The sequence below is a fragment of the Phyllobates terribilis genome, unplaced genomic scaffold (genome assembly GCF_046119375.1).
Source record: "Phyllobates terribilis strain yellow unplaced genomic scaffold, ASM4611937v1 Scaffold_14__1_contigs__length_39327217, whole genome shotgun sequence".
NCBI classification, from domain to species: Eukaryota; Metazoa; Chordata; class Amphibia; order Anura; family Dendrobatidae; genus Phyllobates; species Phyllobates terribilis.
In genome coordinates this window covers 32,774,881-32,792,875 of record NW_027362774.1, presented here as the reverse complement: position 1 = coordinate 32,792,875, position 17,995 = coordinate 32,774,881, and the positions used below count along the sequence as shown (strand labels likewise).

The 17,995-nt window shown below is 51.0% G+C and overlaps 1 protein-coding gene across 2 annotated transcripts in view; it reads left to right on the top strand.

The window, feature by feature from the left end:
* EXOC3L1 (exocyst complex component 3 like 1) overlaps window positions 1-17,995 on the top strand; it is a 137,298-nt gene that overhangs the window by 62,432 nt on the left and 56,871 nt on the right. For both annotated transcript variants that reach the window (XM_073659875.1, XM_073659876.1), the window contains exons 3-7: window positions 10,078-10,297; window positions 10,421-11,126; window positions 11,209-11,326; window positions 11,449-11,574; window positions 14,983-15,083. In XM_073659875.1, the coding sequence (XP_073515976.1) occupies window positions 10,078-10,297; window positions 10,421-11,126; window positions 11,209-11,326; window positions 11,449-11,574; window positions 14,983-15,083 (1,271 nt within the window). The remainder of the gene's footprint in view (window positions 1-10,077; window positions 10,298-10,420; window positions 11,127-11,208; window positions 11,327-11,448; window positions 11,575-14,982; window positions 15,084-17,995) is intronic.

The window sequence follows — 17,995 nt, the reverse complement described above, 5'->3', positions numbered from 1 at the left end:
TGCGCTTATACCGTGTATGGAGGTGACTGCGCTTATACCGTGTATGGAGGTGACTGCTCTTATACCGTGTATGGAGGTGACTGCTCTTATACCGTGTATGGAGGTGACTGCGCTTATACCGTGTATGGAGGTGACTGCGCTTATACCGTGTATGGAGGTGACTGCGCTTATACCGTGTATGGAGGTGACTGCGCTTATACCGTGTATGGAGGTGACTGCTCTTATACCGTGTATGGAGGTGACTGCTCTTATACCGTGTATGGAGGTGACTGCGCTTATACCGTGTATGGAGGTGACTGCGCTTATACCGTGTATGGAGGTGACTGCGCTTATACCGTGTATGGAGGTGACTGCTCTTATACCGTGTATGGAGGTGACTGCGCTTATACCGTGTATGGAGGTGACTGCGCTTATACCGTGTATGGAGGTGACTGCTCTTATACCGTGTATGGAGGTGACTGCGCTTATACCGTGTATGGAGGTGACTGCGCTTATACCGTGTATGGAGGTGACTGCGCTTATACCGTGTATGGAGGTGACTGCTCTTATACCGTGTATGGAGGTGACTGCTCTTATACCGTGTATGGAGGTGACTGCTCTTATACCGTGTATGGAGGTGACTGCGCTTATACCGTGTATGGAGGTGACTGCGCTTATACCGTGTATGGAGGTGACTGCGCTTATACCGTGTATGGAGGTGACTGCGCTTATACCGTGTATGGAGGTGACTGCGCTTATACCGTGTATGGAGGTGACTGCGCTTATACCGTGTATGGAGGTGACTGCTCTTATACCGTGTATGGAGGTGACTGCGCTTATACCGTGTATGGAGGTGACTGCGCTTATACCGTGTATGGAGGTGACTGCGCTTATACCGTGTATGGAGGTGACTGCGCTTATACCGTGTATGGAGGTGACTGCTCTTATACCGTGTATGGAGGTGACTGCGCTTATACCGTGTATGGAGGTGACTGCGCTTATACCGTGTATGGAGGTGGCTGCGCTTATACCGTGTATGGAGGTGACTGCGCTTATACCGTGTATGGAGGTGACTGCTCTTATACCGTGTATGGAGGTGACTGCTCTTATACCGTGTATGGAGGTGACTGCGCTTATACCGTGTATGGAGGTGACTGCGCTTATACCGTGTATCGAGGTGACTGCGCTTATACCGTGTATGGAGGTGACTGCGCTTATACCGTGTATGGAGGTGACTGCTCGTGTATGGAGGTGACTGCTCTTATACCGTGTATGGAGGTGACTGCGCTTATACCGTGTATGGAGGTGACTGCGCTTATACCGTGTATGGAGGTGGCTGCGCTTATACCGTGTATGGAGGTGACTGCGCTTATACCGTGTATGGAGGTGACTGCTCTTATACCGTGTATGGAGGTGACTACTCTTATACCGTGTATGGAGGTGACTGCGCTTATACCGTGTATGGAGGTGACTGCGCTTATACCGTGTATGGAGGTGACTACTCTTATACCGTGTATGGAGGTGACTGCGCTTATACCGTGTATGGAGGTGACTGCTCTTATACCGTGTATGGAGGTGACTGCGCTTATACCGTGTATCGAGGTGACTGCGCTTATACCGTGTATGGAGGTGACTGCGCTTATACCGTGTATCGAGGTGACTGCGCTTATACCGTGTATGGAGGTGACTGCGCTTATACCGTGTATGGAGGTGACTGCTCTTATACCGTGTATGGAGGTGACTGCGCTTATACCGTGTATGGAGGTGACTGCGCTTATACCGTGTATGGAGGTGACTGCTCTTATACCGTGTATGGAGGTGACTGCTCTTATACCGTGTATGGAGGTGACTGCTCTTATACCGTGTATGGAGGTGACTGCTCTTATACCGTGTATGGAGGTGACTGCGCTTATACCGTGTATGGAGGTGACTGCGCTTATACCGTGTATGGAGGTGACTGCTCTTATACCGTGTATGGAGGTGACTGCTCTTATACCGTGTATGGAGGTGACTGCGCTTATACCGTGTATGGAGGTGACTGCGCTTATACCGTGTATGGAGGTGACTGCGCTTATACCGTGTATGGAGGTGACTGCTCTTATACCGTGTATGGAGGTGACTGCGCTTATACCGTGTATGGAGGTGACTGCGCTTATACCGTGTATGGAGGTGGCTGCGCTTATACCGTGTATGGAGGTGACTGCGCTTATACCGTGTATGGAGGTGACTGCGCTTATACCGTGTATGGAGGTGACTGCGCTTATACCGTGTATGGAGGTGACTGCGCTTATACCGTGTATGGAGGTGACTGCGCTTATACCGTGTATGGAGGTGGCTGCGCTTATACCGTGTATGGAGGTGACTGCGCTTATACCGTGTATGGAGGTGGCTGCGCTTATACCGTGTATGGAGGTGACTGCGCTTATACCGTGTATGGAGGTGACTGCGCTTATACCGTGTATGGAGGTGGCTGCGCTTATACCGTGTATGGAGGTGACTGCGCTTATACCGTGTATGGAGGTGGCTGCGCTTATACCGTGTATGGAGGTGACTGCGCTTATACCGTGTATGGAGGTGACTGCTCTTATACCGTGTATGGAGGTGACTGCTCTTATACCGTGTATGGAGGTGACTGCTCTTATACCGTGTATGGAGGTGACTGCGCTTATACCGTGTATGGAGGTGACTGCGCTTATACCGTGTATGGAGGTGACTGCGCTTATACCGTGTATGGAGGTGACTGCGCTTATACCGTGTATGGAGGTGACTGCTCTTATACCGTGTATGGAGGTGACTGCTCTTATACCGTGTATGGAGGTCACTGCACTTATACCGTGTATGGAGGTGACTGCGCTTATACCGTGTATGGAGGTGACTGCGCTTATACCGTGTATGGAGGTGACTGCGCTTATACCGTGTATGGAGGTGACTGCGCTTATACCGTGTATGGAGGTGACTGCGCTTATACCGTGTATGGAGGTGACTGCGCTTATACCGTGTATGGAGGTGACTGCGCTTATACCGTGTATGGAGGTGACTGCGCTTATACCGTGTATGGAGGTGACTGCGCTTATACCGTGTATGGAGGTGACTGCGCTTATACCGTGTATGGAGGTGACTGCGCTTATACCGTGTATGGAGGTGACTGCGCTTATACCGTGTATGGAGGTGGCTGCTCTTATACCGTGTATGGAGGTGACTGCGCTTATACCGTGTATGGAGGTGACTGCTCTTATACCGTGTATGGAGGTGACTGCTCTTATACCGTGTATGGAGGTGGCTGCGCTTATACCGTGTATGGAGGTGACTGCGCTTATACCGTGTATGGAGGTGACTGCGCTTATACCGTGTATGGAGGTGACTGCGCTTATACCGTGTATGGAGGTGACTGCGCTTATATCGTGTATGGAGATCACTGCGCTTATACCGTGTATGGAGGTGACTGCGCTTATACCGTGTATGGAGGTGACTGCGCTTATACCGTGTATGGAGGTGACTGCGCTTATACCGTGTATGGAGGTGACTGCTCTTATACCGTGTATGGAGGTGACTGCGCTTATACCGTGTATGGAGGTGACTGCGCTTATACCGTGTATGAAGGTGACTGCGCTTATACCGTGTATGGAGGTGACTGCGCTTATACCGTGTATGGAGGTGACTGCGCTTATACCGTGTATGGAGGTGACTGCGCTTATACCGTGTATGGAGGTGACTGCGCTTATACCGTGTATGGAGGTGACTGCGCTTATACCGTGTATGGAGGTGACTGCTCTTATACCGTGTATGGAGGTGACTGCGCTTATACCGTGTATGGAGGTGACTGCTCTTATACCGTGTATGGAGGTGACTGCTCTTATACCGTGTATGGAGGTGACTGCGCTTATACCGTGTATGGAGGTGACTGCGCTTATACCGTGTATGAAGGTGACTGCGCTTATACCGTGTATGGAGGTGACTGCGCTTATACCGTGTATGGAGGTGACTGCGCTTATACCGTGTATGGAGGTGACTGCGCTTATACCGTGTATGGAGGTGACTGCTCTTATACCGTGTATGGAGGTGACTGCGCTTATACCGTGTATGGAGGTGACTGCGCTTATACCGTGTATGGAGGTGACTGCGCTTATACCGTGTATGGAGGTGACTGCGCTTATACCGTGTATGGAGGTGGCTGCGCTTATACGTGTATGGAGGTGACTGCGCTTATACCGTGTATGGAGGTGACTGCGCTTATACCGTGTATGAAGGTGACTGCGCTTATACCGTGTATGGAGGTGACTGCGCTTATACCGTGTATGGAGGTGACTGCGCTTATACCGTGTATGGAGGTGACTGCGCTTATACCGTGTATGGAGGTGACTGCGCTTATACCGTGTATGGAGGTGACTGCGCTTATACCGTGTATGGAGGTGACTGCTCTTATACCGTGTATGGAGGTGACTGCGCTTATACCGTGTATGGAGGTGACTGCGCTTATACCGTGTATGGAGGTGACTGCTCTTATACCGTGTATGGAGGTGACTGCTCTTATACCGTGTATGGAGGTGACTGCTCTTATACCGTGTATGGAGGTGACTGCTCTTATACCGTGTATGGAGGTGACTGCGCTTATACCGTGTATGGAGGTGACTGCGCTTATACCGTGTATGGAGGTGACTGCGCTTATACCGTGTTTGGAGGTGACTGCGCTTATACCGTGTATGGAGGTGACTGCGCTTATACCGTGTATGGAGGTGACTGCGCTTATACCGTGTATGGAGGTGACTGCGCTTATACCGTGTATGGAGGTGACTGCGCTTATACCGTGTATGGAGGTGACTGCGCTTATACCGTGTATGGAGGTGACTGCTCTTATACCGTGTATGGAGGTGACTGCTCTTATACCGTGTATGGAGGTGACTGCGCTTATACCGTGTATGGAGGTGACTGCGCTTATACCGTGTATGGAGGTGACTGCGCTTATACCGTGTATGGAGGTGACTGCGCTTATACCGTGTATGGAGGTGACTGCGCTTATACCGTGTATGGAGGTGACTGCTCTTATACCGTGTATGGAGGTGACTGCGCTTATACCGTGTATGGAGGTGACTGCTCTTATACCGTGTATGGAGGTGACTGCGCTTATACCGTGTATGGAGGTGACTGCGCTTATACCGTGTATGGAGGTGACTGCGCTTATACCGTGTATGGAGGTGACTGCGCTTATACCGTGTATGGAGGTGACTGCGCTTATACCGTGTATGGAGGTGACTGCGCTTATACCGTGTATGGAGGTGACTGCGCTTATACCGTGTATGGAGGTGACTGCGCTTATACCGTGTATGGAGGTGGCTGCGCTTATACCGTGTATGGAGGTGACTGCGCTTATACCGTGTATGGAGGTGACTGCGCTTATACCGTGTATGGAGGTGACTGCTCTTATACCGTGTATGGAGGTGACTGCTCTTATACCGTGTATGGAGGTGACTGCGCTTATACCGTGTATGGAGGTGACTGCGCTTATACCGTGTATGGAGGTGACTGCGCTTATACCGTGTATGGAGGTGACTGCGCTTATACCGTGTATGGAGGTGACTGCTCTTATACCGTGTATGGAGGTGACTGCTCTTATACCGTGTATGGAGGTGACTGCGCTTATACCGTGTATGGAGGTGACTGCGCTTATACCGTGTATGGAGGTGGCTGCGCTTATACCGTGTATGGAGGTGACTGCGCTTATACCGTGTATGGAGGTGACTGCTCTTATACCGTGTATGGAGGTGACTACTCTTATACCGTGTATGGAGGTGACTGCGCTTATACCGTGTATGGAGGTGACTGCTCTTATACCGTGTATGGAGGTGACTGCGCTTATACCGTGTATGGAGGTGACTGCGCTTATACCGTGTATGGAGGTGACTGCGCTTATACCGTGTATGGAGGTGACTGCGCTTATACCGTGTATGGAGGTGACTGCGCTTATACCGTGTATGGAGGTGACTGCGCTTATACCGTGTATGGAGGTGACTGCGCTTATACCGTGTATGGAGGTGACTGCTCTTATACCGTGTATGGAGGTGACTGCTCTTATACCGTGTATGGAGGTGACTGCGCTTATACCGTGTATGGAGGTGACTGCGCTTATACCGTGTATGGAGGTGACTGCGCTTATACCGTGTATGGAGGTGACTGCGCTTATACCGTGTATGGAGGTGACTGCGCTTATACCGTGTATGGAGGTGACTGCGCTTATACCGTGTATGGAGGTGACTGCGCTTATACCGTGTATGGAGGTGGCTGCGCTTATACCGTGTATGGAGGTGACTGCGCTTATACCGTGTATGGAGGTGACTGCGCTTATACCGTGTATGGAGGTGGCTGCGCTTATACCGTGTATGGAGGTGACTGCGCTTATACCGTGTATGGAGGTGACTGCGCTTATACCGTGTATGGAGGTGACTGCGCTTATACCGTGTATGGAGGTGACTGCGCTTATACCGTGTATGGAGATGACTGCGCTTATACCGTGTATGGAGGTGACTGCTCTTATACCGTGTATGGAGGTGACTGCTCTTATACCGTGTATGGAGGTGACTGCTCTTATACCGTGTATGGAGGTGACTGCGCTTATACCGTGTATGGAGGTGACTGCGCTTATACCGTGTATGGAGGTGACTGCGCTTATACCGTGTATGGAGGTGACTGCGCTTATACCGTGTATGGAGGTGACTGCGCTTATACCGTGTATGGAGGTGACTGCGCTTATACCGTGTATGGAGGTGACTGCGCTTATACCGTGTATGGAGGTGACTGCGCTTATACCGTGTATGGAGGTGACTGCGCTTATACCGTGTATGGAGGTGACTGCGCTTATACCGTGTATGGAGGTGACTGCGCTTATACCGTGTATGGAGGTGACTGCGCTTATACCGTGTATGGAGGTGACTGCGCTTATACCGTGTATGGAGGTGACTGCGCTTATATCGTGTATGGAGATCACTGCGCTTATACCGTGTATGGAGGTGACTGCGCTTATACCGTGTATGGAGGTGACTGCGCTTATACCGTGTATGGAGGTGACTGCGCTTATACCGTGTATGGAGGTGACTGCTCTTATACCGTGTATGGAGGTGACTGCGCTTATACCGTGTATGGAGGTGACTGCGCTTATACCGTGTATGAAGGTGACTGCGCTTATACCGTGTATGGAGGTGACTGCGCTTATACCGTGTATGGAGGTGACTGCGCTTATACCGTGTATGGAGGTGACTGCGCTTATACCGTGTATGAAGGTGACTGCGCTTATACCGTGTATGGAGGTGACTGCGCTTATACCGTGTATGGAGGTGACTGCGCTTATACCGTGTATGGAGGTGACTGCGCTTATACCGTGTATGGAGGTGACTGCGCTTATACCGTGTATGGAGGTGACTGCGCTTATACCGTGTATGGAGGTGACTGCGCTTATACCGTGTATGGAGGTGGCTGCGCTTATACCGTGTATGGAGGTGGCTGCGCTTATACCGTGTATGGAGGTGACTGCGCTTATACCGTGTATGGAGGTGACTGCGCTTATACCGTGTATGAAGGTGACTGCGCTTATACCGTGTATGGAGGTGACTGCGCTTATACCGTGTATGGAGGTGACTGCGCTTATACCGTGTATGGAGGTGACTGCGCTTATACCGTGTATGGAGGTGACTGCGCTTATACCGTGTATGGAGGTGACTGCGCTTATACCGTGTATGGAGGTGACTGCGCTTATACCGTGTATGGAGGTGACTGCGCTTATATCGTGTATGGAGGTGACTGCGCTTATACCGTGTATGGAGGTGACTGCGCTTATACCGTGTATGGAGGTGACTGCGCTTATACCGTGTATGGAGGTGACTGCGCTTATATCGTGTATGGAGGTGACTGCTCTTATACCGTGTATGGAGGTCACTGCACTTATACCGTGTATGGAGGTGACTGCTCTTATACCGTGTATGGAGGTGACTGCGCTTATACCGTGTATGGAGGTGGCTGCGCTTATACCGTGTATGGAGGTCACTGCGCTTATACCGTGTATGGAGGTGACTGCGCTTATACCGTGTATGGAGGTGACTGCGCTTATACCGTGTATGGAGGTGACTGCGCTTATACCGTGTATGGAGGTGACTGCGCTTATACCGTGTATGGAGGTGACTGCTCTTATACCGTGTATGGAGGTGACTGCTCTTATACCGTGTATGGAGGTGACTGCGCTTATACCGTGTATGGAGGTGGCTGCGCTTATACCGTGTATGGAGGTCACTGCGCTTATACCGTGTATGGAGGTGACTGCGCTTATACCGTGTATGGAGGTGGCTGCGCTTATACCGTGTATGGAGGTGACTGCGCTTATACCGTGTATGGAGGTGGCTGCGCTTATACCGTGTATGGAGGTCACTGCGCTTATACCGTGTATGGAGGTGACTGCGCTTATACCGTGTATGGAGGTGACTGCTTTTATACCGTGTATGGAGGTGACTGCTCTTATACCGTGTATGGAGGTGACTGCTCTTATACCGTGTATGGAGGTGACTGCGCTTATACCGTGTATGGAGGTGACTGCGCTTATACCGTGTATGGAGGTGACTGCGCTTATACCGTGTATGGAGGTGACTGCGCTTATACCGTGTATGGAGGTGACTGCGCTTATACTGTGTATGGAGGTGACTGACTGTGATTGTACCGTGTGTACGGAGAGGATTGCGATTTATAGTGTCATTGTGACGACAGAATTTATCTTGCTTATCCAGACGTCTATTTTCAGGTGGTCAGGAGACTGGCGTATTGTCTGAATGTTAACACTTGAGTTGATATTTGGTAATTGATGAATAGCTGTTATTTGCCTCTTATATTCGCTCCTACAGTTTATTATATTGCTATGTTTGCAAGACAGCGACTCAGGAGCTTAGACCAATGGATGTTTGTTAGATATGTTAAATACCATTGTAGGGTGTTTGCCAGTCAACATTGGGGGATGAGCTGTGGATACTCTGTGGATTATCATCCTCCCTTATCCTTGACCTGTGGATGTGTGCTTGAAAGGACACTGGTGAACTATTTAAGGGGCATAGGCTTCTGAATCAGGGAGACTCTTCAGGACAGCAGCCAGGACACACAGCTCCATCAAGAGGGATACAGATGAAACTACAGGATATCAGCTTAGGGGGCCCCGGCCGCAGCTGAGGGGATACAGATCTGCTCCATTGACCATCAGAGAACCCATGGATACATTTGGGCAAACCAGGTTGGGACAATGAGGTCACCTGGTCCCATGGATATGTTGTTTTATGGTTGCCAGGTGGGACCCTCCGGTAACCTGAAACCCTTGGATACGCTCAGAGGTCAGGTTGGGACCATCTGGTCACCTGGATCCATGGATATGTTTGGAGAAAGTCAGGGTGGGACCTTCAGGTCTCCTGGCCTTGTACCTCGATGGACTGCTAGCTTCCTAAGCTTGCCGCTACCTTCTCTCTGTGGGGTCCGCCAGAAGCGGGGGGCCACTGGTTGAGGTAGTCGGCCCTGGAAGTCCCAAAGTCGCAGCTGCTCTATTCCTGGCTGGCCAGCGGAGTGATGAGACTGTGTAATGTTGCACCATCTTGGGTATTTTCTGGGACTGTTCTATCTGTTTATTGTCCGCTTTGTGGGTCAGTAAAGTATTGCCACGCTGTTTTACTCTCACCCTGTGTTGTCGGAGTAGTGTTACACCCACAGAAGACCCCGGGTCTTCATGCCGCGCGTACGGAGAGGGCTGCGATTCATGCCGCGCGTACGGAGGGGGAGGGCTGCGATTCCGGCCGCGCGGAGGGAGGGGGAGGGCTGCGATTCAGGCCGCGCGTACGGAGGGGGAGGGCTGCGATTCCGGCCGCGCGGAGGGAGGGGGACTGCGATTCATGCGGAACCAGCTTTTCTCACTAGTTTTAAACACACTGCTGTTACTTTGCACATACCTGTACACTGAATATATGTCTAGAGTGGATGCAATGTGTGTAATTTCTATCCGCTGCACACATCTCCCAGCAGCTGCAGCCGCCTCGCTCTCCCACCCAGCAGTAATAATAATATCTTCTATCCATCATGTGCTTCTAGTCTGCGCTGCAGTCGTACCTAGAAGGTGTGGGCCATGGCTTAGCTCAGCTCCATGTGGCGCTCTCAGATGTTCGTCATGTCCAGCAGGCCCTATGTGAGGTGCAGGACATCTGGCGGGAGGGCGATTGCCCCCTCACAAAGCTACAACCCATCCGCCAGCTGGTGATGGAGCACGTCCAGCTGTCGGTGGTGATACAGAGCCTGCCGTACATCTATGCTGGTAAGTGCACCACTCCACCTTGGTGGCCTCATGGGGCTGAGGGATTTGGGGAGACGATTGAGGTTGACGCCTTTTCTAAATATTAAGCCTTTGTTACGCTGATTGCTCCCTGTGTCCATCTAGTGCCGAACATGATTGCTCAGACTCGAGATCTGATTGAGAAGCAGCATCTTCTTGAGGCTCACGTCACCCTCCGGGACCTGGAAAGCCTCAGGGATGGCATCCTATACAGGTTACAGAAGGCCGGGCCTTTGCCAGACGCCACAGATGTCCAGCCCGATGCTGAAGGAGCAGATTTAGTGCAGCAGTTTTTTGCAGGTGTGCAGGGTGTGAGCGAGGAGCTGAGGGCCATGCTGTCCTCTCTGGCCCAATCTGCACTAGGAGTCGCCCGCTCGGACCCTTCTCTTTTAGTTTCTGCCATTCGTATTATTGAACGAGAAGAATTCCTGGATGCAGAGGAGACAAGGGGTCCCATGCAGCAGCTCTGGAGGCCCCCGGGGCGCCCCAAACACTGGAGAGCACTCTTCTTAAAAGCTTTGGAGAAAGGTGTTTGTGAGCGAGTCATGGCACCGGAGCTGCTGTGGGAAGATCTCAGCTCAGCTGATCTGGCCAAGCGTCTAAAGGCTCTGCAGGGTGGAGTGGTGGAGGAGCTGCAGAGCGTGGTCTCTGTCCTGATGCCTTGTGTCCCACCGCACTATGACCTGGCTCGCGGTGTGGCCTTCATGTGCCATCATGGCATAGCTCGTTATCTCCGTGAGATCCTCAGCCATGACCTTCCTCACCCGGCCCTGTATCATGTCCTCCATTGGGTGACAATCATCTATCCCAGGTATGGTCGGTCCGTCAGAACATGCCAGTTCTTATGTAGTGCACTTTCTGCAGTTTAACCTCTTTGCTCCCCACAATTTCAGTGCAGAGATGATGGGACATCCCAACTTCTCCTCAGAGATTGATGTTTCAGAGCTGGGATCCCCCATTCCTCCGGACATGTTGGAGGAGCAGCTAATCCGTTACACGCGGTGTATTCGGGTGAGCCATTATATCTTAATTTGTGGTGTCATCTACAGATGCCCTGGCAGCCATGTCTGCACGCAGCAGGTGTGCCCTCTCTGGCTGCCCATGTTCACACATCTCTGTTTCCCGTACTTCAGGCCTCCCTCAGTCAGTGGATACACAAGGCATTGGAGGTGGAGGCTTCTGACTGGATGAGGGAGCAGGAGCCCGAGAAGGACCAGGACGGCTTCTATCTGTCCGGCTTCCAGCACGTCGTCATGCAGGTGAGAATTGGGGCATCAAGCATTCCAGGAGGCGTACTGATGGGGCCACAGAGAGCCGGAGGAGCAAATCCCCTGTACTAATAGTGACAGTGCATGTAATAATGTAGGGGGGCTTAGAAAAAAAGCATAAAGCCATTCCACCGCCAAAAGGTGAACCCCCTAGGGATGGTACCTACCACAGTTTTACCCACCGCCACAAAGTGAACCCCTAGGGATGGTACCTACCACAGTTATACCCACTGCCACAGTTATACCCACCGCCAAAAGGTGTACGCCTAGGGATGGTACCTACCACAGTTATACCCACCGCCACAAAGTGAACCCCTAGGGATGGTACCTACCACAGTTATACCCTCCGCCACAAGGTGAACCCCTAGGGACGGCACCTACCACAGTTATACCCACTGCCACAGTTATACCCACCGCCAAAAGGTGTACGCCTAGGGATGGTACCTACCACAGTTATACCCTCCGCCACAAGGTGTAATCCTAGGGATGGTACCTACCACAGTTATACCCTCCGCCACAAGGTGAACCCAATCGGGATGGTACGTACCAGAGTTATACCCGCCGCCTCCCTCCTGTACACATACCCGAAGAAACACACAAGAGGAGGGCACCAATGGTTTTGTAAATGCTACTTGCTCAACCCGTCACATACCCAAATTGGAACAAGAGACATGCAACAAGGAGAAGTGGTATGTATAAATAGACAGGGAGCATTTAAATATAAAATATCATAATTTTTATTAATTAGAAAATGGACTGGACACAACATAGAAGATTAAAAACATTTAAAAGAGCATTGTGCTTCAATAAATACCACAACAATATCACATATCAATATGTGCCCACCATGGCCACAGATAAGACCTCCTATCGCAAAAAAAACACCACCAATAGATGTCTGGAAACATAGAGTGCACCTGGCTATGTATGTAAGCCCATACTGGCCCCTATAGTCCTGAGGATAGAACTATAGATAATAGCAGCTTATCCTAAAATTCTAAATTGTTAAGTTGAACCCACAGGAAAGGGGAACTTCAAAAGGATGAATATATAAGCAGAGGGGACGCGAGTCCCTGAATCAAAAAATAAACAATTCCCAAGATACAACCTGTGGGTTAGGAATAGAGCTGTCTCAATGTGCAAGAGATAGGTAGGTCAATAAGAGACCATTACCCCACGCGTATCGCCACTAGCATTGTGGCTTCATCAGGGGAGAGATGTGGTGGGAATTGTTTATTTTTTGATTCAGGGACTCGCGTCCCCTCTGCTTATATATTCATCCTTTTGAAGTTCCCCTTTCCTGTGGGTTCAACTTAACAATTTAGAATTTTAGGATAAGCTGCTATTATCTATAGTTCTATCCTCAGGACTATAGGGGCCAGTATGGGCTTACATACATAGCCAGGTGCACTCTATGTTTCCAGACATCTATTGGTGGTGGTTTTTTTGCGATAGGAGGTCTTATCTGTGGCCATGGTGGGCACATATTGATATGTGATATTGTTGTGGTATTTATTGAAGCACAATGCTCTTTTAAATGTTTTTAATCTTCTATGTTGTGTCCAGTCCATTTTCTAATTAATAAAAATTATGATATTTTATATTTAAATGCTCCCTGTCTATTTATACATACCACTTCTCCTTGTTGCATGTCTCTTGTTCCTGTACACATACCACCGCTATACCCTCCACCTCCCTCCTGTACACATACCACCGCTATACCCTCCGCCTCCCTCCTGTACACATACCACCGCTATACCCTCCGCCACCCTCCTGTACACATACCACAGTTATACCCGCCGCCTCCCTCCTGTACACATACCACCGTTATACCCTCCGCCTCCCTCCTGTACACATACCACCGTTATACCCTCCTCCTCCCTCCTGTACACATACCACAGTTATACCCTCCGCCTCCCTCCTGTACACGTACCACAGTTATACCCTCCGCCTCCCTCCTGTACACATACCACAGTTATACCCTCCGCCTCCCTCCTGTACACATACCACCGCTATACCCTCCGCCTCCCTCCTGTACACATACCACAGTTATACCCTCCGCCTCCCTCCTGTACACATACCACAGTTATACCCGCCGCCTCCCTCCTGTACACGTACCACAGTTATACCCTCCGCCTCCCTCCTGTACACATACCACAGTTATACCCTCCGCCTCCCTCCTGTACACGTACCACAGTTATACCCTCAGCCTCCCTCCTGTACACGTACCACAGTTATACCCTCCGCCTCCCTCCTGTACACGTACCACAGTTATACCCTCTGCCTCCCTCCTGTACACATACCACCGCTATACTCACCGCCTCCCTCCTGTACACGTACCGCCCTTACACCCTCCGCCTCCCTCCTGTACACGTACCGCCCTTACACCCTCCGCCTCCCTCCTGTACACGTACCGCCCTTACACCCTCCGCCTCCCACCTGCACACGTACCGCCCTTACACCCTCCGCCTCCCTCCTGTACACGTACCGCCCTTACACCCTCTGCCTCTCTCCTGCACACGTACCGCCCTTACACCCTCCGCCTCTCTCCTGCACACGTACCGCCCTTACACCCTCTGCCTCCCTCCTGCACACGTACCGCCCTTACACCCTCTGCCTCCCTCCTGCACACGTACCGCCCTTACACCCTCCGCCTCTCTCCTGCACACGTACCGCCCTTACACCCTCTGCCTCTCTCCTGCACACGTACCGCCCTTACACCCTCTGCCTCCCTCCTGCACACGTACCGCCCTTACACCCGCCGCCTCCCTCCTGCACACGTACCGCCCTTACACCTGCCGCCTCCCTCCTGCACACGTACCGCCCTTACACCCTCCGCCTCCCTCCTGCACACGTACCGCCCTTACACCCTCCGCCTCCCTCCTGTACACGTACCGCCCTTACACCCTCCGCCTCTCTCCTGCACACGTACCGCCCTTACACCTTCCGCCTCCCTCCTGCACACGTACCGCCCTTACACCCTCCGCCTCCCTCCTGTACACGTACCGCCCTTACACCCTCTGCCTCTCTCCTGCACACGTACCGCCCTTACACCCTCCGCCTCCCTCCTGTACACGTACCGCCCTTACACCCTCTGCCTCCCTCCTGCACACGTACCGCCCTTAAACCTTCCGCCTCCCTCCTGCACACGTACCGCCCTTACACCCTCCGCCTCTCTCCTGCACACGTACCGCCCTTACACCTTCCGCCTCCCTCCTGCACACGTACCGCCCTTACACCCTCCGCCTCTCTCCTGCACATGTACCGCCCTTACACCCTCTGCCTCCCTCCTGCACACGTACCGCCCTTACACCCGCCGCCTCCCTCCTGCACACGTACCGCCCTTACACCCAGTGTTTCGCATAGTGATTGTGTATACAATCGTCCCTCTTGTGACAGATGCTGATGGAAAATGTGCAGCTGGCGGCGGCGCTGGGCGAGAGCCTGGAGAACAAGTTGCGGAACGCCGCTGTCTGTGAGATGGAAAACTGTCTGGTTTGGTGAGTGGCGGCACTTATGGCTGAGGATAGATGGATGGATGATGACGACTCGTAAAATACGGGCTCACCTGCAAGTAAATGGCTGAGATTTATGCGCCCAGCTCCTCTGCAGCCAGCGACATATTGGAGGCCTGGGAATCATCCTATAGCGCCACCAGGGGCGGACATATCATTAGTGCAATCTGTCCAGCCACACAGGGGCCCAAGAGCTGAGGGGCCACATCCATCTCCAAAGCAGCAGCAGGTTGTCATAGACAGAACTAACCGACTGCAAAGGGCCCATTACTGTTCTCGCTCAGGGTCCCTTCTCTGTGTCCACCATTGAGCTCCACCAATGTAAAAACATCTACAGTAGTGTTCAAAATAATAGCAGTGTGTTCACAATCACGAGCTATCACAGAACCTTCCTCCTAGTTGTTATTTCCAGCATTGGGGACATCGCTCGCTGTTTTCTAATTCACAACATGAAGAGAAATGTAGATAATTTGTAACGACTTTACAGAAAATAACAAAAAATGACCATTGTTCTGTTCTAAAGAATATCAATGTCTGCGTTTGTCTTTACAAACTCACAATCACAATGTTCGCTCTTACTTTTTTTGAGGATTTCGCATTCCTGTGAATCACTAACCTAATATTTAGTTGTTACCCACAGTTTTTTAGAGCTGCTTCACATCTACGTTGCATAGAGTCAACCATCTTCTGGCCCCTGTCACCTGTTATTCCAGCCCAGGAGGCTTTCACTACATCCCACAATTGTTTGGCATTTGTTGGCTTTGCCTCTGAAACGGCATTTTTGATGTCACACCACAAGTGATCTATCGAATTAAGGTCCAGGGATCGGGCTGGCCACTCCATAAGCTCAATTATGTTGGACTTGAACCAAGATTTTGCTCATTTACTGGTATGTTTAGGGTCATTGTCTTGTTGAAACAGCCATATAAGGGCATATCCTCTTCAGCGTAAGGCAACATGACCTCTTCAAGTATTTTAATATCTGCAAACTGGTCCATGATCCCTGGTATGCGGTAAATTGGTCCGGCACCATAGTAAGAGAAACATGCTCATATCATGATGCTTCACCACCATGCTTCACTGTCTGCAGGGTGTACTGTGGCTGAATGCAGAGTTTGAGTACATGTTAATACATGTCTTTTTTTTTAACAGTGGGACTTTGCGGGGACTTCTTTCTAAGAGATTAGCTTCACACAGGCGTCTTCAAACTGTCACAGTCCTCACAGGTAACTGGAGACTGTCTGTGATCATCCTGGAGCTGATCGTTGGCTGAGCCTTTGCCATTCTGTCTATTCTTCCATCCATTCTGATGGTAGTCTCCCGTTTTCTTCCACGTCTCTCTGGTTTTGCTTTACATTGTAAAGCATTGGAGATCATTTTAGCTGAACAGCCGATCATTGTCGGCACTTCTTTATAAGTTTTACCTTCTCCAATCAACTTTTTAATCAAAGTATCAAAGTCCACTGTTCTTCTGAACAATGTCTTGAACGACCCATATTTCTCAGGCTTTCAAGGAGAAATGAATGTCCAACATGTGCTGCTTCACCCTCATATAAGGACCACCTGATTCACCCCTGTTTCTTCACAGAATGATTGACCTCACTGATTGACCTCCACACTGATATTATTGTGAACACTCCCCGTACAATTAATTATTCACATACACAGAGTCAGAAACCTGCAGATGATGAATGCGGAGTCTGGGGGTTTCTTACAATCTACTGCACCGACTGGTGAATTGTCTGACATGTGGTGATAGAATCTATACCAGAAACATGACTAACCAGATTAATCATGGACTGCTATTATTTTAAACACTACTGTACGTCCAAAAAGTCAGAAATGATATGAGGTTACGTGTGCTGGCACTGATTACCAAGTGTCCTGCAGCTCCTGTGTAATCACTGACTAATGACGTTCCCGATGTGCTCAATGGAGACAAATCCGGAGACGCTGCCGGCAGCTCCTGTGTAATCACCGACCAATGACGTCCCCGATGTGCTCAATGGAGACAAGTCCGGAGACGCTGCCGGCAGCTCCTGTGTAATCACCGACCAATGATGTCCCCGATGTGCTCAATGGAGACAAGTCCGGAGACGCTGCCGGCAGCTCCTGTGTAATCACCGACCAATGACGTCCCCGATGTGCTCAATGGAGACAAGCCCGGAGACCTGCAGCCATGGGAGCAGGTTTAGGTCACGCAGGCGCTCACAGTAGTGCGAGGAGCATATGGCCTGGGGGTGTCGTGTGGAAAAACTGCTCCTGGGACATTGGAGAAATGTCCATACCACTGTTTCCACATCCAACAATGTAACCTTGAGCTGTTAGAGCACCTAGAAACCAGAGGGGTCCGGCTACCGGACATTATGCTCCCCACCATCATCCTGGGAGGAAATTGTGCCACAGTCGTCTTACTCCCAGAAGTAGTATATAAGAATTAGCTGGATAAGAATTGCTGCCTCTGTACTGGAAAATCTCCTACGTGGACGGGATGTGAGCGAGCTGTACAGGGGTGCATTCCGCCTTTACAGGACCCCTCAAGTGGTAACCTGGTATAACATTTGCATTAGGTGACATTGGATCTACTCCACCTGTTGCCTTAATGACCTGGCGGTGGCCGGTGCCTGGACTGTGTGGGTATAATGGATCTACTCCACCTGTTGCCTTAATGACCTGGCGGTGGCCGGTGCCTGGGCTGTGTGGGTATAATGGATCTACTCCACCTGTTGCCTGAATGACCTGGCGGTGGCCGGTGCCTGGACTGTGTGGGTATAATGGATCTACTCCACCTGTTGCCTTAATGACCTGGCGGTGGCCGGTGCCTTGACTGTGTGGGTATAATGGATCTACTCCACCTGTTGCCTTAATGACCTGGCGGTGGCCGGTGCCTGGGCTAT